At 61.7% G+C, this 22543-nt stretch overlaps 1 protein-coding gene across 11 annotated transcripts in view; it reads left to right on the top strand.

The window, feature by feature from the left end:
* The first annotated feature begins 6534 nt into the window (after window positions 1-6534).
* Window positions 6535-22543, top strand: part of DGKZ (diacylglycerol kinase zeta) — a 37015-nt gene continuing 21006 nt past the window's right edge. For 3 of the 11 annotated variants that reach the window (XM_070071123.1, XM_070071112.1, XM_070071103.1), the window contains exon 1: window positions 16763-17180. In XM_070071123.1, coding sequence (XP_069927224.1) covers window positions 17020-17180 — 161 coding nt within the window. In that variant the 5' untranslated portion in view covers window positions 16763-17019. Of the gene's footprint in view, window positions 6868-14855; window positions 15139-16762; window positions 17181-22543 lie in introns of those variants that run through there. The other 8 variants (XM_070071108.1, XM_070071097.1, XM_070071087.1 and 5 more) reach the window with 6 other exon arrangements.

Here is a 22543-nt window from a genome sequence, read left to right as displayed (position 1 = left end):
GGCAGACCCACCCTCTGTGGCCATAGCTCTGCCATAGCTCAAGTTTGATCCCTTCCAGTGACAGGAACCTCACTGCCTGCTCCTGGTCATTGGGTGCTTTTTTTTAATTGTTTACTTATTTATTTCAAAATGAGAGTTACAGAGGGAGAGGGAGAGATCTTCCATCTACTACTTCACTCCAACAGTCAAGATCGGGCCAGGCCAGAGCCAGGAGCTAGGAGTTTCATCCAGGTCTCCCATGTGGGTAGCAGAGGCCCAGAACTTGGGCCATCTTCCACTGCCTTCCCAGGCACATTAGCAGGGGGATGGATCTTATTTATTTATTTATTTATTTGAAAAGCAGAGTGACACGGGGTGGGGGTGGGAGCAAGAAACAGAGAGAGCTTTTCCATCCACTGGTTCACTCATCAAATGGCCAGGGCTGGACCAGGCTGGAGCCAGGAGCCTAGATCTCCATCTGGGTCTCCATTGTGGGTTGCAGTGACCCAAGCACTTGAGTGATCACCTGCTACCTCCAAGGAGCAGCAGCGGGAAGCTGGATTAGAAACAGAGTAACTGGGACTTGAACTAGAACTCCAATATGGGATGCAGGCACCCCAAGTAGTGTCTTTTTTCTTAAGGTTTATTTTATTGGGGTCAGCGCTGTGATGTAGTGTGCTAAGCCTCTGCCTGTGGTGCCAGCACCCCATATGGGCACTGGTTTGTGTCCCAGATGCTCTTCTTCCGATCTAGCTCTGTGCTACAGCCCAGGAAAGCAACAGAGCATGGCCCAAGTGCCTGGGCCCCTGCACCCACACGGGGGACCTGGAAGAAGCTCCTGGCTCCTGGCTTTGGATCAGCTCAGCTCCGGCCATTGCAGCCATTTGGGGAATGAACCAGCAGATGAAAAACCTTTTTCTCTGTTTCTTCCTCTCTCTGTCTGTAACTCTACCTCTCAGATAAATATTTTAAAAAGATTTATTTATTTGAAATGCAGAGTTAGAGAGAAGGAGAGGTAGAGAAAGAGAGAGCTCTTCCATCCACTGGTTCACTTCCCAAATGGCTGCAATGACCAGGGCTGGGCCAGGCCAAAACCAGGAGCCTGGAATTTCTCCCAGGTCTCCCACATGGGTGCCGGGGCCCAAGGACTTGGGCCATGCTCTGCTGCTTTCCCGGGCCCATTAGCAGGGAGCTGGATAGGAAGAGGAGCAGCCAGGGGACTAACTGTTGTCCACAATGGATGGCAGCATTGCAGGTGGCAGCTTAACCTGCTATGCCATGATGCTGGCCCCACAGGTGGCGTTTAATCAGCTGTGCTACAGTGCTCGCCCTGGCCATCAGTTTTAACAGCCAGGAAGCACAGGCCTCGGCGGTCAGGCTGCCAAAGCTGTGCTCTGGCCCCCAACGTATTATTATCATTAACCCTAGCTTTAAGAACACCTGCTCTCTTTTTAAACTGCTATTTATTAATTTGAGAGAGACGAGTGTTCCTAGTCCCTGATTTGTTTTCCAAATGCTAAGAACAGTTGGGGCTGGACACTCGATCCGGGTCTTCTATGTGGGTGGCAGGGGCCTGATCAGCTGCCGCCTCCCAGGGTGTGTGTTAGCAGGAAGCTGGAGTCGGGATCTGGAGCTAGGAGCCCAATCCAGGTACTGCAAGTGGGGTACAGGTGTCTTAAGGGCTAGGTTACACACCTGTTCCAGCAGCAGCATTTTATCCTGAAAGGGACGGGAAGTGAGGGAGCCGGCGAGGTGGCACAGCGGGTTAAGCCACCACTTATGATGCTGGCATCTCATATGGGTGCTGTTACGAGGCCTGACTGCTCCACTTCTGATCCAGCTCCCTGCTGAAGTGCCTGGGAAGGCAGTGGATGATGGCCCAAATACTGGGGCCCCTGCTACCCATGTGGGAGACCTGGATGGAGTTCCAGGCTCCTGGCTTTGGCCTGGCCCAGCCCTGGCCATTGTGTCCATTTGGGGAGTGAATCGGTAGATAGAACATTTCTCTCTCTCTCTCTCTCTCTCTCTCTCTCTCTCTCTCTAACTCTTTCAAATAAATAAATATTTTCTTTTAAAAAGAGTTGCAGTGAGAGCACCTGACGGATGAGCCCTGAGGCTCTGCAGAGATGGGGGAGACAGGATGTGTTGGGAGGAACTGTCAGCAGGTGTGGACAAGCAAATGGGCTGTGGCATCCAGGAGGGAGGGCAGAACCCGGGCTGACACGCAGGTGTCACTAGAGAACCCAGCTGGGCAAAGGAGGAGTTCCCGGAGGCAGGGAATTCAGTAGGAAGAGAAGGCTCGGAGAGAAAGATTAGGGCTCATCCGAGCACATCGGGCATTTGAGTTGCCTGTAGGACATTCACACTAACACACCAGCCTAGGGCTTGGGAGACGGGGGCCCCAGACGGCTGCGGGGATGGTCGATGCCCAGGAGGCACCTTGAAGTCTTGGGTCTTCCTGGAAGGAAAGCAGACAAGGACAGAACTCTAAGGGAGATGAACACGCAACAAAGTTAATAATAGTAGAGAGTAGAGGAAGCAGCAGCTGAGACGGAGGAGTGAGAAGGGGGAGAAAGCCCGGGAGAGGTGCAGGTCCAGAGACGGATGAGCGAGACAGCCTGCAGAAGGGCTGGTCTCTGGGGTCAGGTGCCAGGTGAGAGGCTGGGAAAATGAGAATCAGGCAAAGTGGCCAGCCATGTCGGCAATGAAGTCCCCTGTGGCCTTGGCAGGAGCTGCGGCAGACAAGAGCTGGGGCAGGAGAGAGAGATCCATGGGAAGGGCTCACCTGCAGCAGATGCAGGCGAACTCCTTCCGGCAGCTCAGCTGTGGAGGAGCAGAGGGTGACCACTAGAGGGGGGTGGCGGCCAGACTGAGTGGTTTGGGGCTGTTCTTCTGGTGGGAGGGCATTGCACATGGATGATTCTAGAAGCCAGGGAGCCAACAGAGAGAAAACTGAGGGTGACCCCAAAGAGGGACGCTGATGGAGGAGGAGGATGGGGATGAGGTCTGACGCCGAGAGCCCTGAACAGAGGGGCTGGCATTCTGCAGGTGCAGGATGTGGGTCCCTGCAACTGGGACACATGAACTGGCCCAGGAGTTGAACTGAGAGAAAAGGGACAGAGTGAACAGTCATGCGGGAGAGTGAGAGACGATGCTGGCTCTCATTATGACCCCCTCATCCTCCATCGATCCATTCAACAAATGTTTATGGCATACGGTCCCAGGCCAGCACAAACGAGACACAGCTCCGGAAGTTGAAGGCTTGAGGTCTACCTTCTCCCGTTTTTGACCGAGAAATCCCCATGCCACGTTCTTGTGCCCAGATTTATATTAAAGTACAAGATGTAAGAATTCTGGGGCTTCCAGAAGCAGCCAACCCTGAGAGCCCAGGAGCTGGCAAGCTGGTCAAAGTGGCCATCAGTGATCTCCACGCCATGCCTCAACCTCCAAGGAAGTCTTTTATTTTTTTTTTAAGATTATGTATCTGGAAGGCAGAGTTAGAGAGGCAGAAGCAGAGGCAGAAAGAGAGAGAGAGAGAGAGGTCTTCCATCTGCTGGTTCAGTTCCCAAATGACTACAACGGCCAGAGCTGGCCCGATCTGAAGCCAGGAACCAGGAGCCAGGAGCTTCTTCCAGGTCTCCCACATGGGTGCCGGGGCCCAAGGACTTAGGCCATTTTCCACTGCGTTCCCAGGCCACAGCAGAGAGCTGGATCAGAAGAGGAGCAGCCGGGACTTGACCTGGTACCCACATGGGAGGCCGGCGCTTCAGGCAGCAGCTTTATCTGCAGGGTTATTCCTGGGGCACAAGCTGTTGTTGGCACACAGCCTCCTCTGTGCCACGTGTTCCCGCCTCTGGGGGTGGGGGTGAGGGGGGAGTCGTCCTCAGCCTCTCCCAGCAAGGGGGAGCTACAGCCTCCGCTCTCTGTCAGCCCTGGCTGCCGGCTTTGCCGCACGCACATGGGATGGCTTTTCCAGCTCCAGTCACCCTGCACTGACTGCCACAACAAACCCTTTATCATACCTGGAAATGAAGGTTCTAGAAACGGGGAGAGCAGCTGTGGCGGATGCCTGAAGTGGGGATGGGCCAGGGCATGGCTCCCATCCCAGAGGGTGGGTGGGGGGGTTGCCAGGATCCATCTGGCCAAATTGGGCACCTGTCTGATGTAGGGAACAGGTGCCCCTTGGGTCTTTCCCAGGGGGTGGAGAGGAGAAACAGCGTAGAAACTCGGCCCCAAGACAGCTCAGATCTTTGTCGTCGGAATGGTGAGGAAGCGCCTGGCCTGGGCCCTGGGGTGCATGTGGCCACTTGAGTGTGTGATCCTGGCAAAGGGACTGCCCTTCAGTCTCATGCCCTCATCTGTAAAATGGCACCCCCCTCCATGCAGTTCCTGGGAGGGGTGGATGCGAGCCGGCACATAAAGCTCCAGGCACAGGACCGGTTATGCAGTAAACACTCCAGAGCCATTAGCTATTATTTCCTGCGCGCAGAGATAATGGGCAGGCTGGGCAGCCAGGCAGGCTGCTTAGAGGAGGGCACCTTCCCACTTCCCCTTCTCTTGGGAAGAGGGCGGAGCCACAGCTAAAAGAAACAGCTCTCAGCAGCAGGTGCTCCCGTGGGGAGGTGTGAGGACCGAGGCCAGGCTGGATCGGGAGCCCTCCGAAGGAAAGAGCCACGGAAAAACCAACCCAGGAAGCCAGCAGCTAGGCAGCTGTGAGGGCACGGACAACCCAGCCAGTACCACCGGAACTCACGGGCCAGGCTGCCTGGAATAGGAGCCCCAAATCCTGGAAGGGCAGTCCCAAGGGCATGCTGGGAGGGGCTCCCAAGTGTCCAGCCGGAGGGCTGCTCTAGAAGAAGTTGACTCTGGGAGAGACTCCCCTGTGGCCCAGGAGCTTAATGGCATTCCATTCCTCCAACTGGGCACTGGCAGGCGGAACCTTCGCGGAAGCAGGCAGGGCAGCTCCCATGTGGCCAGCGGCTCCGTGGAATGGAAGAGGGAGTGCTGTCAGGAAGACCTGCATGTAGATCTTGGTCCACCCCTAGCGCCGAGCCATCTTGAGTAAATCAGAGGACAACTGGATGAATCTCAGTGTCCTCTGTGACAAGAGGAAGTGATAATATCCACCCCCCAGGGTGAGGATGAAATGCGAAAGAGGGAGGCAGCTCCTGGAGTATCACGGAGGGCTCATGGCGGCGAGCGGCAGTTGAGATGGGCTTTGGAGGATGGACAGGCTTCCTGTAGGTGGGACAGAGCAGTGGGAACAACTTGAGCCAACGTGGGGCGGGATGGCCACCGCTGGGTTGAGGGGGTTTGGTATTATAGCCCATTCTCCAAAACTCTTGCGTCTGGGTGCTTTGCTATGCCCAAAGTCACGGAGAGAGATGAGGCACCAGACTTCTAAGGCTTCTAGAAGGCACTGGGGTTTGGGAAGAAGGCGAGTGCTGACCAGCTGGAGCTACCCAGGGAGGCTTCCTGGAGGAAGAGGCTTTTGAACAGAGCCTCAGAATGAGGACATTAAATACTTTAAATGCTGCGGGGTGGGAGGAAGGAGGTGCTATGTTCCAGGGTGCCCCTGAGAGAGGCGGGCCGGGGTGTGAACAGGAGGTCATGTGTGAGAAGCTTCCCACGGTGCCCCCATGGTCCAGACTGAATTCCAGGTGATAAGCATCCCCAGGAGAAGAGGTGATGCGGGGAGGGACCATGGAATTCGGGAATCCAAGATGGACCCCAAGGAGACGTCCCGTCCTTCGTGCGGGAGATGGCTTCTGCCCTCTCCCACCTCGGAGTCCCTGGCCCTGCAGCCGCTGGGACTCAGATCACAGGGGTGCTTCGCCCTGAGGAAGCGGAGGGACTCCAGGATTGGGAAGCTGGCTCCCTACATCCACCATAAGGGCAGAGTCCAGAGTGGAGGCCTAGTGACAGCGTGGCCCGCAACCTGATCCATCTCCAAGCTCACGGAGCCCCTTTCCCAAATCCAATGGGATCTCTAACTCCCTTGGCGCCGACGGGGTTAAAGCAGGCTCGTGTCACCGCCCCTGCCGCCCCTCCACCTGCCCGCTGCAGCGGCGAATGCCAAAGCCGGAAAACGCGGGACAGCGGCTGAGTGACGGGCGGGGCGATGATTGGCAGCTGCCGCGCAACGGGGTGCGGTGCGGGGGCCGGAGCGCCGAGGAGGGCGGGGGCGGCGACTAAACCTCGCTGCCTGGCGCCCGGAGCGAGGTGCGTGCCCGCCGCCGGCCGGGTCGGGCGCGCTCCCTCCGTGCCCGGGCCGGGCTGGCGGGCGGGGCAGCGCCCTGCCCTGGTCCCCGGGCGGCGAGTGTCTCTAAGGTGACTCCGGTGCGTGGCGGCAGCGGCGGCGGCGGTAGGAGCGCGCTCGCCTTCGCGGTTGCGTCTCCGCTCCGGCTCCAGCTGCAGCCGTCCGGGGGGCGCCCGAGCGCGCACAAGGCAGCCCCCTGACCCCCTGCCCAGAGGCGCGGAGGCTCGCACCGGCCTTTCCCGGGCGCAGAGCCCAGCATCTCGCCCCTCCCGGCGTCTGGGCGCCGGCGTCGCGCGGGACGCGCGGGACCAGCGCTGCTCTCCCTCCCCACCTCGCGCCCCAGGCCCTGCGGCCGGGAGACTCTAAACTTTGACGCGGAACCCCCCCAAGAGGCCTCGGGAAGAAGGCGGCCGCAGGATGGCCGAGGGGCCGAGCGGCGCGGGACTGCGCGGGGACGGGGCTGGCCGAGACTGGGCATCCGAGGAGGAGGTGGTGCGGCGGCGCTGCCGGCGCAGGGAAGAGGCCCAGATCTCGCAGCCTTGGCCCGAGGCCCCCCGGGGCATGGCCGCGGGGCCCCCAGTGGAGGAGCGGTTCCGGCAGATGCACCTGCAGAAGCAGGTATCCTACAGGTAAGCAGGATGGGGCAGTGGGCAGCGCAGCGCTTGGGCCTAGCCCTCCTCGCCTTCGGCTAGGCGCCCTCTGCTTGCGCGGCCCTGCCTAAGGGCTGACGGTTCGCAAATGACTACCAAAGGGGGGGGGCGGGGGGGGAGAGAGGGGCGTTCCTGGGACCCCTTCTCTGCCCCTTTAGTCCTCTCGGAATCGCTGCGCGCGCTCTGTGCGCCGAACACCGCACCTGGCTCAGAGGAGAGGGACAGCCAAGACAGGACCCCTACAAACCTCTGAAGCTGGGGACAGCCAGGAGATGCCCCTGGAGAGGGTCGCCCTATTCCCTCCCGCAGGCCACCCTGAGCGTGCCTGTGGGCGGACTGTGCACCAGGCACAGACTGTGGAAGCCAATGAAATGTTCCCTCCCCAGACCCTGTGCCACAAGTCCCCCACTGGCCTCGCAGTGGGAGGGAATCGCCCCTTGTGTGATTGCGGCCTCTGTGGTCCTGCGACTTCTGCGTCCTGCCCCGGGTGCTCTCCTTGCCTTGATGCCTGCTTCCGGGATGGAGCAGGTGTCCTGCCCAGTTGGTCCAGCGGTGGCACTGGAGGAACTGCCCAGAGTCGGCCCCTAGAGGCCACTTGACCACTGGGATAGGAGGCTTAGTAGCGAGCGCTTACCCCTCAGTACGAGGGCAGGTAACTGACCAAGGGCGGAGCCTGGGAGGGGCGGGGCAGCCCCGCGCCCGCCTTACCCTCCTCTTCCAGGCCAGAGCCTCAGCCTGAACTCGCTGGGCCTCTAAACCCGCAGCCCAGACTGGCCTCCTCTGGAGGGTCCGGCAGGGACGCTGGAACAGCTGGGTCCTGAAAAGCCATTAGCGGGGTTGGAGAAGCGAGTTTCCTGTTTACAGCCAAGGGGGCCTGGGGCGTGTCTGAGGCTGCCCAGAAGGGCCCAGCCCTGGGGGCTTGCAGGCGGGGGTGGGGGTGGGGGCAGGGAAGGGGAAAGAGTTTCCCCATCATCATGGAGTGAGCTGCTCAGAATAAAGGGGGTGCGTGGGGTTCCCTGGCCCCTGCCCTCCCTCTCTGTGGCATACAAGGAGACCTCAGAAAGTCTGTGCAAAATGGAATTAAAAGGTCACACCCATTTTCTATGGACTCATTAGCGCCCTCCTGTAAGCAGCTATGAGACTGCCGTGCAGGGTGGGGGACTGGCAGGGCACAGGGCCAAGAACACAGAACCCTGGAGAAAGGTTAGCCGGGGTGCCCGGGCTCTGGTTTGTACTCTCACGTCTGCCAGGGACCTGCTGAGTAGCCCCGAGCTGGGCGAGATTCTCTGAGCTTCCGTTCTTCCCCGGTAGCGGAGGGGGTGAGCCCAAGACTTTTCTTGGCTGGGGGTCAGGGACAGATGGTTCCTGGGGTTGAAGAGGAGGCCGGAAGTGGGGGAGAGGCCTAGAGGTTCGGGAGCGGAGAATGAGGGTCTGGGCTAGGACATGCTACAGGAAGACTCACATACAGGCATGCGCACACGCTTGCGCGCACGGACGAAGCTGCAGGGGCTGGGTCTCCTCCAGAGTAGCCCCAGAGCAGAGGCGGTGCCCAGGCGGTGCCAAGGCTGCAAGGTAACCAAGCCATGGCTCCTGTCCAGCTGTGAAGGGAAGAGGAGCCCTCCGGGTCACCTGCGTGAAGGCTGCACAAGTCAGTCAGCACCAGGGCGGGCTCCGGCTGTCACCGCTGGACAGACTGGGCAGGGCACCTGCTCCGTCCCGGAAGCAGGCAGGGGCCCACTCTTAGCACCAGAGCTGCACAAGGTGTCAAGGCGAGGCGAGCCCTCTGGGAAGGAGGCGGAGGAGGGCCTGGGAGAGAGGCAGCTGCCTGGGGCCCTCTACACCTTCCCGGCCTGGGGGACCCCGGAGCAGCAAGCCCTCCGGCATGGCTGTGGTCCTCACAGCCACCGACGCTGTTGCTTCTCATCCAGGCCGCCCCCGGGAGGCGGCAGCAGCACAGGCCTACGGTGGCCCTTTCACATCCTCCGCCTGCCACACTTCCATGCGGCTCTGGCTCGCAGCTGAACCTCCCACCCTGCTGGGAGGAGCTGCTAAGGAAAGCAGTTGAAAGCCCTTCGCCGAGAGAAAAGGCTTTTAGATAGCAATGCAGTGTGGGGGGACAGAACTCTGAGGGTGAGGGCGGAAGTGGAAGCAGGATGAGGGCCTGGCTGCTTGGGGGGGGGGGCAGGGGCTCAGCAGGGCAGTAGGAGCTCTTGGGGGAGGGGGTTCCTGAGAAATGCATGCCCTCCACCGCCCAGTGCCAGTGGGCGGATCGAGAGGTGGCGGGTGCATGCGTGCCAGAAGTTCAGACACCTGCAGCCCAGGCCGTGCGTGGAAAATGGAATTAAAAAATAAGTGGATTTTGGTGTGAAATGTGTGGGAAGAAATCTCTCATTTCTTCATGATATGCATCCCCTGTGAGGAAGCAAGGGGAGGAGTTGTCCCAGGGAAGGCACTGTTGAGTTTCCACGGGACCTGCTTTGCTCTAAGTCAGCGAAGGGCAGTGGTGCACCTGCAGGGTAGGCAAGGACTCTCCCCTACACTCCCGAAGTCCCAACCCAGCCTGCACTGGGCAACAGACTAACGGAGGGAGGGCTCCGGCCAGGGACAAGCCACTGGTGTGTGAGGGATGCTGGCTTTGACTGACAGAGCCAAAGGCAGTGGCCTCCAAACCCCGTCACCCGGGGATCTTTTGCAAGGTGGACTTGTAAGCCCTGTCCCTGCCCCCAGGGAGTCTGAGTGTGGGCCCAGATGTGTCAGCTCTGGTCATCTGGGCGCTGACTTTACCTAGGGAGGAGATGAACAACAGAGAGGAGAGAGGCAGGCAGGAGAAAGGGCGGCAAAATCTGGGCTGAATCTCTGGGGTGTGGCTGGCAGGGGGCCTTCCCTGCGCGGAGTTCTGCTATGGCCCCAAAAGAGCCTTGAAGGAGAACCGGTGACTCTGCCTGGGTTCTGTCCCGGGCCCAGGTGCAGCCTGAAATGGACCCATGGGACATGGCCCCCGCCCAGGACAAAAGTGCGGTCCCCTCTAGGGCCAGGCAGTAAGTGTTTCAGGCTTGGCAGGTGACACGGTGTCTGTCAAGGCTAAGGTGGAGCAAAAGCAGCGGTGATGTGTAAGGATGAGCATGCCTGGGTCCCAGTAAAACGGTAATTATAGACGGTGAACTTCACAGCTCCTATCATTGCCACCGTCACAAAATGGTCCCCTTTGCCTTTTCTCCAACCCTTTCAGAATGTAACAGAAGCAGGCGGCTGGCCAGACGTGGCCCCGGGGCCTGGGGTTTGCCAGCTGCCAGTGCAGGGGATGGGGCAGGACCAATGCGTGGGGCACGCTGTGGCGCCTGCGCTCCACCCAGATTCCAGCCCCGCCGCTTCCCAGCTGGGAACTTCCTCTGTGTCCACCTCCGACCCTGTCTGGTGGGAAATGGGAACCGCATTTACCTGCTCAATAGCCGGCCTCGGAAGACCGACTCACATCCGAGATGTGAGGCTCCTGGTGCAAGGCGCGGGTGAAACACAAGTTGAATCTTTTGCTCTGGGCTCAGGGAGGCCGGCCCTGAGCAGCGGGACCTGGGGGTGGGTGAAGCCTGGCAGAGCCCGAGAGCGGGCACTGAGCATGCGTGCAGGTCCCCGCCGGCCCCCTCCACGCCCACGGAGGAGCTGGGTGGGGGTGGAAGACTGGAAGGGGTGCCAGCTGGCAGGGGAGGGTGCCCCCTGCCACAAGCACCCGGCTGTGGGGACGCAGCTTCTCCAGGGAGGGGCACCTGATCCGACTCTCTCTGCTATTTACCAGGAGCTAAAAATAACCGCGGAGTGACAGGGAGATGGGGCCGATTTGTAATTTAAATAGCAACAGGATAAAGCAAGGAGCTGCAAGAGATCACATTCTGTCCTGAATTAAAAATGCAAAAACCGGGGGCCGGGAGCTGAGCTGGAGCAGGCGGGAGAAGCCGGAAGCTGAGGGTCTGTCCATTTTCCTTCCGTTGGGAAGGGCGGGGCTCAGGCCCGGCCTGGAACTCCTTCCTCCGCTCCCGGCCCCAAGGTCCTGGCTGACCAGTGAGTCAAAGGCCAGGGAGGGGAGAGCCCAGAGCAGGGGCCAGGCTCTGCACGTGGGGACTGGGACTCCAAAGCCATATCGGCATGAGAAGCTTGGGACCTGCTCCCAGCAGCTCATGTGCCCTAACCCCTGGCTCAGGGGCACCAGCCATTTGGGCATTTTGGATGGAACCGTATAAGCACAGGCCTTTAAAGGGTGGGCCGCAGCCTTATTTGCACCTCAGTGGGTGCATTTTCAGAGCAGAACCTTCCAAGGCTGGAATTCAAGAGTCGCCGCACACTGGGCTCCTGCTTGACCCCACGGTGCTGGGACAAGACTCTGGGCTAGCGATGCTTGGGGAAGGAAGCCATGCCAAGTCCTTGGCGTAGGTGGGCATGGGGGGGGGGCACGGGATACAGCGGCCAAGCCTCAGAGAACAAAGCCATTTGTGAAGGTCGCACAGCCAGTGATTGGCAGAGCCCGGATCCAGACTCCCACCTGTCCCACTCTGGAGCCCTTTCGGCTGGCGGGCTCTCATCCTGAAGAAGCCTTGATTCTGGCTCTGTCCCAAGTGCGCATGTCCCTGGGAGGGCTCACAGGACTGGGGCTGCGGTGACAGCGGATGACCCTAAAGATGGGGTGGGGGGGGGGAGCCTGCAGCTCTGGTGAGCAGTGTCCAGGCTGGAGCAGGAGGAAGCTTCCTGGAGCAGACCCAGCTGACTCAGAGTAAGGATCTCCCCTTCCGGGAGGCCTGCGGGGGGCGGTGCTGAAGGACAGCTTCCCAGAGAGATGGTGGCTTGGAGGACCTCTGAGGACTGCGGCACTCCTGAGATGCTCCCCAGGCGATCCCCTCCTGCTCTTGCCTTTTGTGAGGCTGCCCTGTGGGAGCCTAACCGAATTCCCATCTGTCGGGAGGCAGCTGCGCCTGCATCTGTGTCCTCTGTGGGGGCAGCGGCCCAGCACCTGGGCAGGGGCCAGGGATCCGCAGGGCGTCGCCGGCTCTGGAGTGCTCGCAAAGGCTTAACAGGTGCCTGGAGCCTGCTGCTGGGGGCAGGCTCAGGTGAACAAGAACTAGTTCCCTCCCCCTGCTCGGCTGAGATCTACAAGTAAATCCAACCCATGCCAACTTCCGTAGAAGACCACCCAGCACGTAGCTGCGTGCCTCGCACTGGGCCAGGGGCAACTCAGGGCTCAGAAATCTTGCAAGGACAAGACCAATGGACACGAAAGAGCAGGTGACACCGGAACACCTCTGGGAACAAAAGATAGTGTCAGGAGTAAGTCACCGGGGGTGGGAACGCTGCCTCGGCTGCAATATGTCACATTTGGTGGATCTTTTATGAACGATGTAATATGAATGAGTGAGTGAGTCAAATCTGGGATCAGAGGAGGAAATTCAGTTAACATTCTCCGAACTTCTGGGCTGATTCAGAGAGGTTCATCACTGGCCCAGAGTTACACAGCAAGGGCTGCCGTGGGAACCAATGGCCTTTGGGTCTGGGCCTCTTTCCTCCTTCTCCCCTTAGATGGCTTGGGCTAGAGTTTAAAGGACGACGATTTTGATTGGCCAGATCTTAAGAGTAGCCAGGGTCAGACAGGCAAGCAGGACAGCCTGGGCAGGGAAAGTGTGTGCAAAAAAGCAAGCAGAGCCGGAGCGTAAGGAGGCTTGAAGGTCAGCCAAGGAGGCTGGCTTGGCGGGTTTTGAGGGCAGAGGATGGCCACGTCGGGGGGCTGTGTGGTGCCCTGGTACATTTCCCTTCCCAGCTCCCACGTGCTCATCCAGGCCACCGAAAGTAGAACACCTCACCCGCTGGGGCTCCGACGAAGCCCAGAATAATTTCCTTACCCAGATTCTTCTTCCCGTGTGTGTGGACCTGGGTGGATTCTGAGGGGTCCCCAGCTCCCTGGCACGGGCACATGCTGTCCTGTTAGCCGCCAAGGGCATCCTCCCCAGCCCTGCGCACCTGTCCCTTCCAGTCGCATCCTCCCCAGCCTGCGGGAAAAGCAGAGCTGGCATTCACAGCGCTAAGAAAGCCAAGGCCAAGGTAACTCCCGGCCCCGCAGTCAGGACCTGTGCTTCTCGGAGCCTTGAGCCCGCCGGCTTCCCCTCCAGCAGCCCCATTTCCTGCTAGCAATGCCAGAAGCCGCTGTTGGAAAACAAGCCCAGCCCCATTTCCTCTGTTTAACTGGAGCTGCTTGCAGAATGCCTGGGAGAGGAAGGCAGGGCCGCCACAGTCTCCTTTCAGAACGGACACAGATGTCGGTCTGGGGGCCAGAGTCTCCAATGGGCTATAGCGATCCAGACCCCGCCTGGAGGGCATTCAGAGAGGCTGAACTGGGAGGAGAGCTGCTGGGGGGGGGAGGGGTACAGGGGCATCGCCCGGCCACGCCCACAATCTCAGAGAGGAAACAGGATGCCCTGTTTATATGGCACAGCCTGTGGGGTTGGGTTCTCCTTGAACTAAGCTGCCTCAGTTTCTGCTCTTGTCAAAGGAGAAGATAATGGGCCCCAACTCACAAGGTCATCAAAAGGCCTCGGTGAGCTGCTTTATAACATCTCCGGCACACAAGACTTCCAAGAAATAGCAACTATGATGTTGTTGTTACTGAGTACTTATGATTGCACTACAGGGCATGCGTTGAATCAGACAGATGATTGAAAAAATCCCCTGATCCAGAGGGGACAACCCGAAGGTGAGGACAGCACCAGGCGTCACGTGTGCGCCGTATCTGCAGGGACAGAGGTGTCCGTGTCGATTGCACTGAACTGACACCGTTTGTGTCCTCGAGACACTCACAGCCTTGCTGGAGTAACAAACACGGAGCCGCCACAGAACTAATTATAGAGCAGGCTGATTAAAGCACCCTGGAGGAATGTGCTGCTTCCTCCCAAGCGCACGAGCCGGGCCCTGCCTGCCTGTCTCTCTGCCAGATCTCCACGGGGGTCTCCGACTCCAGCTCAGCCTGGCCACGAGAGCTCCCCAGAGCAGCCCCCTGGCTCCCTGGTCTGGGGGTGGGGGGCACTGGGCCTGTTTGCTTTCTTCCAAAGAGTGGGTTCCTCGCCCCCGGGGCGTTTGCTCTCGCTGTCCTGTCCACCTAGAATGCTCTGGTTCGCTCTTTCTCAGCTCTTTAGGGTGTGTTCCCAGGGGTCCCCTCCGCAGAGAGCCCCTACTGAACCCCTCCCCAGGTAGCAGCCCATCCCTGCCCTTCCCCAGCACTTTTCTGTACAGCGCCTCTCACGCACGACCGGGCATTGTCTTACACGTTCGTGATTTCTTTCCTGGTTCCTTCCCCCCCACTGGAATCTAAGCCCTGGGTGGGTACAGTCCTGCCTCCGGGCTCACTGCCACCCTCTCTGATCCTGCCCCACAGAAGAAGCCATTCTGAAGGGATGTACCGAGTGAATTGGTCTGTAAGCACTTTCACCCCGGTCGCAATCCCCATGCAAGTCCCATTTTTACTGCATTCTATAGACAAGAACGTGGAGACTCTGAAAAGCTCCCTGGCACACATAAGCCATTAAAAAAATGACTTAAGGTGACCGGGGACAGCTGTGACCTGGGCCACACAGCTGAGAAGTGATAGAGGCGGCACCCGCGCCTGTGTCTCGGGGCCCCACCCATGTTGTTCTTTGCGCTCCAGGATTGTCCAAGAGCCTGGCCCTGTGCTAGGTGATGTGAGGGCAGCCCAGGAGCTGGGGGCGGGCGGGGCGCCCCCCACCCCCAGTGACCCAGGCGCGTGGCACGACAGGGAAGACCCCAGCAGGACCAAGAGGTGAGAACCAAGAGTGGTGACGTGGGAAGGAAAGCCAGGCGCGCCCCCGGTGCAGATTCCAGCCCAGGCAGGCCCGACTCCCGGCTGCCAGGTAGGGCCTGCCCCCGCCTGCCCCGCGCCCTCCTGCGCGGCTCCTGCCCCAGCCAGCGGAAGGCGCCTAGGAGCCCCGTGGTCCTCCGCTCCGGCGGCCGGCCGGCCTCCAGCAGGGCCCCCCACCCCCCGCCCGCGTCAGGAAGTGCTGAAAGAGGAAGAGAGTCGCCGGGCAGGATGAGCGCACGGGGGGCCGGCCACAGTGCCGGGGCAGGCTGCGATGTGGCCGCGGCTCGGGGCCCCGCGGAGGCGCTGGGGACGGACGAAGGGGAGCCGCCGGGGGCACTGAGGCAGATGTGGCGCTACCGCTCCTGGGACGTGCCACAGATCCCCGCCGAGGCCCTGCAGACACAGTAGGTACAAGGCGTGCCTGGGAGTGGGCACGGGGACCTTGAACCCTCTGTGGACCTGTTGTCTGGGGTGCAAGAGTGGACAGCAGTGGGGTTACCCAGCAGCCCTGCAGAGGTACAGCACAGGGCAAGGGGGGGCCCTGGCAGGGAGTGGGGAGCGGCGCGAGGGCAGCATGGAGCAGCCCTGGGTTGTGAGCAGAAGCCCAGGCACCGGGCAGAGGGTCTGGGGGAAGAGGCGCCCCCACTGGGGGCACTGGGCCCCGACCGTTTCTGACCCAGCTACAAGGCCTTGTGCAAAGTCAGCGGAATCGCAGCTGGCTGCGGTCTTGCTCTTGGTGTAAGGACTCTTGGGAAACTTCCCCCAGGGGGACCCATGCACACCAGGAGGCCAGGGTCAAGTCCACTTGCAGATTTCCCTGTCTTCCTCTGGCCAGGCCGGCCATGGCCGCTAGCTCCAAGGCTGGGGCCCCACCTCCCCCGTACAGCCCTCCTCCATGCCAGCAAGAAACTTGAAGGAAGGTTCTGGGCCTCTGGGTGCTGGCGGTTCTCGGCTCCCAGCCTCTGCTCTTTGCGGCTGGTAAGGCTGGAAAATGGGCTTGTCAGAACCCCAGAGGGTGAGAGTGACGGCGACACAGGATGTGGCTTTGCAAGGAGCCGAGCAAGCTGCAGCCGCGGCAAGCTGGTGTGGGCATCGGGGTGGCAGGCTTTGGGGTGGGACAGGAGCCGGGTCTGCAACCTCCTGGCCTCCACGCCACAGCCCTGAGTGCTGACCCCCAGGCATGTGTGAGGACTGTGCCCCCACAGGCAATTGCTCTGGTTCCCACTGCTCTCATTGTGGGGGTGGGGGCGGGCAGGGCAGGGCACCACTGCTGCCTGTGTGGTGGTGGTGGTGGTGTTTGTGTGTGCATGCGAGGTATACCTCTGGGAGGGAGGGCCTGGGGTGCGTCTGTGGCTGTGCCCGTGAGCCTGAGTGTGGGAGGGCCATGCCCACAGCACAGGGGGTCTGGGTGGTGTAGGACCTGCAGGCCCACTGGCTGTTGTGCTGCGAGAAGCCGAGGTGTTGGGAGCAGGTGATGAGGGTTGGAAGAGCTGTGGCAGGAGGCACTGGTTTGTCGTGTGTGTGGGTCAAGTGACCGCGGTCACCGCATTGAGAGGCAATGCTTGCGCACCACCACGTGCAAGGAGGAGGGTGCCTGCCCCACGTACAGGGGGCGCGCTGTGTGACTTTCGTTCCGTGGGTGTGAGCGGGACAGCCAAAGGGGTAGGCGTGGAGACTGTGTGAGTGGCGGAGCGGGCACAGCTTGTGCGAGAGCCGCGTGTGTTCGTGGGCGGGGAGGCGGTGACAGCTGCCCTCGCAGGTGTGCCCTTGTGAGCTTGAAGGTTGTTCGCGGCGGGAGGTGGGGGACGGCCGTGCCCGAGCGCGCGCAGTGCGCGTGTGTCGGGCGGCGGATTCCGTGGGATCCGGACCGACCGGCCGCGCGGCTGAGAGGCGGGGCCTGCGCTGTCTCCGCCCACGCCGCGCCCCGCCCCTCGGGGGGCCTGCCCGGGCCGGTTGCTGCAGCGCAGCCCGGCGCCGGCAGAGGGCGTCGCGGGCTCGGTGCCGCCGCGCGGCCGAGGGGGCGTGCTCGGCTGCGGGCAGGCAGCGGCCCGGCCAGCTATGCGGGGTCCTGCGGCCGGCACTGGCGGCACTTCCTGGAGCGGCGGTGGCGGCGGCCGCTTCCCGGGCACCTGGGCGTGGGGCGCGGGGGCGCGCGGCGCGGGGCGGGCGGAGCGAGCGCGCGCCATGGCCGCGGCTGGCGGCGCGGAGCCGGCGTGCTGAGCCCCGGCCGCCGGCCCGGCATGGGCGTCTCCCGCGGGCCCGCCGCCGGCCGGGGCTAGGGCCGGATGGAGCCGCGGGACGGCAGCCCCGAGGCCCGGAGCAGCGACTCCGAGTCGGCCTCCGCCTCGTCCAGCGGCTCCGAGCGCGACGCGGGTCCCGAGCCGGACAAGGCGCCGCGGCGCCTCAGCAAGCGGCGCTTCCCGGGTCTGCGGCTCTTCGGGCACAGGTGAGCGGGCGGCGGGAGGCGGGCGCCGCGCACCGGCACGGGCGGAGCGAGCCGCTGGGCGCCGGCATCCGGTGGGCTCTTCCTGGCGTGCGCGTCTTCTGTAGGCAGGCAGCCAACCAGCCCGAGCCCGGGGCACCTGGCGGCCCCCAGGACTTGGGCACCTGCCCGTTCCTGGCACTCGGGGACCAGGGCCCCGCTGCACCTGGCGGCCCCCGGGAGGTGGGGTCCGTTGCCCTGTGGTCTTTCCAAAGGACCCGGCTGCCTCTCATCCCTGCATGGTCTCTGCAGGACGTGGCCCCCTGCCTCCTGTCCCCCTGCCACTGGTCGCCGATGTCATTGCTCAGCGTGTTAGGGGTTGGGGTGCTGAGCACGCCCAGTCAGGGAGACCCCAGCCTCCACCAGTGCTGGGCGGTCAGCGTCTCTCTCCCCAGTCCCTGCGTCCAGTCCTGGTCGGGGAGAGGGTGGGGGGCGGCTGTGGTCTGGGATCTGTGCTGGCTGTTCAGGCTCCCTCTTGCCCCCTCCCCCAGCCCTCCAAATGTCACCATATTGTGCCTGTGACAGAGCTTTGACCAGGACTCCATCGAGGAGCTGGAGGGAGGGGGAGGGTACGGCAGCTTCAGTGCAGGCAGTTGGTGGCATGTGGGCTGCCTGTCGCTTGGCCCTGGTGGCAGGGGAGGCGAGGGGCAGCCCCAGGGGGACCCCGCCTGGCTCCTTGAGCTCCCTCCAGGATAACTGTCAGGAAGCTTGCAACCAACCAGCTAAGCACCCCAGCCTGGACTCTGACCACTTGGCCTCTGCCCAGGGCCTCCCGAGCTTCGCAGAGGCTTTGCCCTCCTCCAGTGACCTGGGCACGTTCCTCCTGTGGTGGTGGCCGGTGTACCTGTGCTGTTGACCTCTGTCCGTGGCCTGCCAGGGCCCAGCTCTTTGCACCTGCCCCGTGTCGCCGAGCACTGGCAGATGGAGCTCCGCGGGCTCGCATGTCACGTAAAACGGGGCAGAGAGGAAAGCTTCCAGCGCTCATGTTTGTCACCCCCAGCCCTGCAAGATGGAGCCGTTGACACCCAGCTCTGCAGGATGTAGCCTTCAGTGTTCGCAGGCTCCGAGGGGGAGGGGGCCCGCCAGAGGCTTCCTGTCGCTGCCCACAGGGCACTAGGGTTAGGCTCTTGTGACCTGTGGCTGGGCCCCTTTGGAAGGGCACGGCTCTGTCCATGTAGGGATGAACCTCTGGCACATTCCAGAGGCACAAGAAAGAGAGCCAACAGGTGCCTTTCTCTAATTCTCAAGCATAAATAAGTGTTAGGTGTTTCTCCGCTTTCATAGGAAAACTCAGGGTCAGAGAGCCAAGCGATTCGCCCAGAGTCACATAGCAAACCAGAGGCAGGGTAAGGATTCGAACTCAAGTTGGTCTCTTTTCAAAATCCACGTCCATCTCTCGCTAGCAGGGAGGAGCGTCCCGGTGGCCAAGGGAAGTAGAGACGCCTGGGTCGTCCCTCCGCGCCGGGTGTGAGTCATCGGGTCTGAGGCGTTTTGTAGAGCTTCCCAGGTGATCGTGCGGCGCTCCCCAGTTTGAGCGACATGTGTTACATCACCCTGGGCATGGCGAGTGGAAGACTCAACGCCCGGGGAGGTCTGTGAGGGTGTCCCCCACTGCGCAGCCCTGCGCTGGGGCCAGGGGACCTGTAGAGATGCCTGCCTAGAGAGGAAGACTTCCCTCTCCCAGGCAAAGAAACCAGTGCCCCCTGGGGCTGCCCCCCCGACACGTGGTGGGATCGGGGTGGAGGCAGGCAGAGTGCACCTGCTCTGGGCATTGCGTCCCTGGTCCTGCTGCCCTTGCTCACTTGGCTGCCAGCTCCAGGCAAAAGTCCTCGGTTCCCCAGCTCCATGCTCATCCCTGACCCAGCTCTCGCCTCCTCAGGGACACCCACCCTCTGCATTTCCCCATCGTCCTCGCCATCCCCACCCCGCAGACGTGGGGGCTGTGGCGAGAAGGGAGGATCGGGGTACAGTGAGTGCCGCTGCCTGCTGAAGCTGGGCTGAGAATTGCACTTTCGGGTCGTGGGCTCTGGGAGAGCCCCACCAGCAGTTAGCTGTGGCCCTGGCAGGGGCCGTGGTGGCCATCCCCGGCCTGCTCAGGTAGGGCAGTCTCCATGGCATCCTCCTCAGAGCCCGTCTCTGCCCCCACAGCTGGCGTCACCCTCCAGGAGCCTGGGCAGCCGTTTGCATGTCCCTTTTTTTAGCCCCGTAAGACACAAAGCTGAGCCATGAGCCTCCCCAGCTCCATCCCACCTCCCTGCTCCTGGCCGGGAGCCATCCGCCCCTTCTGGGCCCTGCTGGAATCCGGGGCCCTCAGTTTGTCCTGGACCCGGGGAGCGGGGCCTTCACGCCTGTGGACCTAAGGGCTGGCCAGCAGAAGTGGGAGGGAAGCTGACTGCCTCCTCCCCCTCCCCCTCCTCCGTCCTCCCCCAGGCCCCACCAGGAGGGAGGACTCCTCCTCTGGGCTCCTTCCAGCAGCCTGATCTGGGCAGGTCACGCAGCTTGTGGATTAGCTGGTTTTGCACCCCAGGGGCGTCCGAAATTACCTGGCACCTCACTCTTCTAGCCAGAAGGAGCCTGGCCAACAGGACCCCCAGGAGCCCGAGCGTCTGCTCTGCCATCCCCTGCCCTGCTCTGCGCTCAAAGTCATAAGCTCGCCGAGGGCAGGAGGTGCACCTGCGGAACAAGTTTGAGACAAAAAGTCCTATTTAGAGGTCAGGCCACATGGACGCCGTGAGTCTGGGTCCGAAGTCGAAGCCAAAGCCAGCAGAGGGTGGCCGCGGGGCAGAGCGAGCAGAAACAGGCCCTGTTTGGGTTGGTTTTGTAGGGAGTGGGGGGAGGCGTGTTGCAGAACAGGGGACCCCCCCCCGCCACCGCCCCGGCCCCACTGTGGCGCCTGGGGCAGGCGGAGCCTCTTGGAGGGCTTGTCACACCTGGGCTGACGCTGATCGCGGAGGCAGGTGCACGTCCTTGGCTTCCAGGCAGTTTGGGGAAGAAGGCAGGGCCCTCTGTGGCTGAGCTGTGTGCTCGCTCTGTTTGCGCCTCACACAGGCTCCTGTGCCCGAGTACAGAGCTGGCCAGGGTTGGGGACCGCGGCTGGGCTTCTCGCAGTCGCTGGCTGACGGGTCAAGGATGGAATGAGCAATTCTTGTCATTTTCCTTCTATGCTGAACTCCACAAAGGTCAAACAAAGCCCAGGGTGTGGAGCCACCCAGCATTCGCAGTCGGCGCAGGAGAACCCGAGACAGGTGTTGCAGGCAGGGACAGAGGAAGGACTGCGCGACCCCTGGTCGGAGAGAGCCTAGGCCCTGGACGTCTGGGACTCTAGAAATACGAGGCGAAACAGGCCTGCTCTCCTGGGCTGCCCAGAGGCCTGTCCAGAATTCTCCAGCGTTCCCCTGAGCGGAGGAGGAGGTGGGTGGGCAGGTTAGCCAGCCCCCGGGCACAGACTGGGATCGTCTCTTGGAAAAGCTGCGGTCTGGGTCCCTTCTACCCCTCCAAGGCACGGAGAGGTTTCGGAGCCCAGGAGAGGAGTCTGGCAGGCCGCCTGTCCTGTAGTACCCCTGGCACGACACTAGGGGGCCACAGCGGCCGTAGTGGGAGGGGAGCAGGCGAGATTCCCCTTCCTGCTTGTCCACTTGCACCTGCTGTGGGTGGACTCGCAGACGCCTCCCGCTGGAGAGTTACCTGATACTCTCGCTGCACGGAGCCAGTCTGAATGCGGCAGAAGGCAGGCTGGGCGGGAGCTTCCAGCTCACCTGGCCCCTCCCTTCCTGTCCCTGAAGACTGGGGCCAGCCAGGTGGCCTTGACTCAGCCAACGTCTCGCCTGGGTCTTATTTGAGATTCCAATGCCAGTCTCCTAGCTCTCAGAGCCACACTCATTTGTGCCACATCCCAGGATCCCAAAGCCTACCTTTGTTTGTTTCCCCCTAAGATTTATGTTATTTATCTGGAAGAATTAACAATGAGAGAGAAGGAGAGAGAGAGACCGACAGACCTTCCATCTGCTGGTTGACTCCCAGATGGCCACAACAGCCAGGGCTGGGCCAGGAGCTTCACCTGACCTCCCACGTGGGTGCAGGGGCCCAGGGACTTGAGCCATCCTCACTGCTTTCTTTCCCAGTCACATTAGCAGGGAGCTGGATCAAAAGGAGAGCAGCCGGGACTCAAACCGGCGGTCCGGTGCCTGTGTGGGACGGCTGCAAGGCAGAGGGCGGCTTAACCCGCTGCACCACAGCGCCGGCCCCCTTGCTGTGAAAGGTCCTCATCTGGTGCCTTCCACCCTGCCCTCTGCCTCTCCTCCAGGAGCTGCTGCCGGCTGAGCTCTGAGCTAGCATGGTGCCCGGAGCGGGGTGTGCACAGACGCGGACCTGCTGTACCTGCACCCACTGCACCACTCCTCTCCTCCCTGGAGCACCTCTGGGTGGTGCCCAGCACTCACCTCTGTTCTCCTCGGCCGCCTCCTCTGTTTTCTGAATGGGGGACCCATGTGTCCTCAGGGTATCAGCCCACGGCGTGGTTACCTGTGGTTCTCAGTGCGGGGCCTGACTGGCACTTGGGTCACAGTTGGGTGGAGGGTAATGCCAGAGCAGGAGCAAACGCCCATGAGGAGCCGCCATTCTGCCAGCTTTCCTCGGCTGAGATGCCAGGGAGACGGGGTCAGGACGTGGGAGTGGGCTTGAGTAAGCCCAAGGACCCTGTGGCCCGGGGAGGGAAGCAGAGGCTGAGGCTGGCTGCGTGAGGCTGCCTCTGGCCGTGAGCAGGTACCAGGACTGTGTAAGTCCGTCAGTTTCCTAGGCTGTTCTTATCTTGCTGGTCGATTTGATTCCCATTTTACAGATAAGGAAACCCAAGTTCAGAGGGGCAAGGGGCCGGGCCCAGGGTCAGGCAGCCCACGCTGGAGCACAACCCCGGGAGCTCTCGCCTCCACCTCTGCATTCCTGAGCTGGCAGGGCCTGGCCAGGGGTCTTAAGTGCTGCATGGGGTGGGGTGCAGTGAAAGGTTTTTGCCTTGTGGGAGTGGCATGAGCCCCACGAGGTGGTCTGTTCCTGCCATCAGGACCCCTAGCTCTCGGGGGAGCAGGCTGGGTTGGGAAGGGCAACTGAGCCTGTTAGCAGGTTGCCCCAGGGCTGCCCGGCTGGGTCTGGTGCAGAGGGGCATGTCTGTGGCCGTTCACCTTAACGAGTGCAGAGGCCCAAGGCCCACGGGGTGTGTTCAAAGGCCCCCTGACACTACTCAGGGGCAGAGGTGTCCTGCTGGGCAGGGGTGGCCAGGTGGGTTGTGGGGGGCGGCTGGTGCCTCCTCCTCCCCTCGGAGACAGGTTCCTCTT

Source organism: Oryctolagus cuniculus, chromosome 1 (assembly GCF_964237555.1).
Source record: "Oryctolagus cuniculus chromosome 1, mOryCun1.1, whole genome shotgun sequence".
Classification (NCBI taxonomy): Eukaryota; Metazoa; Chordata; class Mammalia; order Lagomorpha; family Leporidae; genus Oryctolagus; species Oryctolagus cuniculus.
Note: the sequence above shows the minus strand (reverse complement) of the source record. Positions and strands in the feature narration are given on the sequence as shown.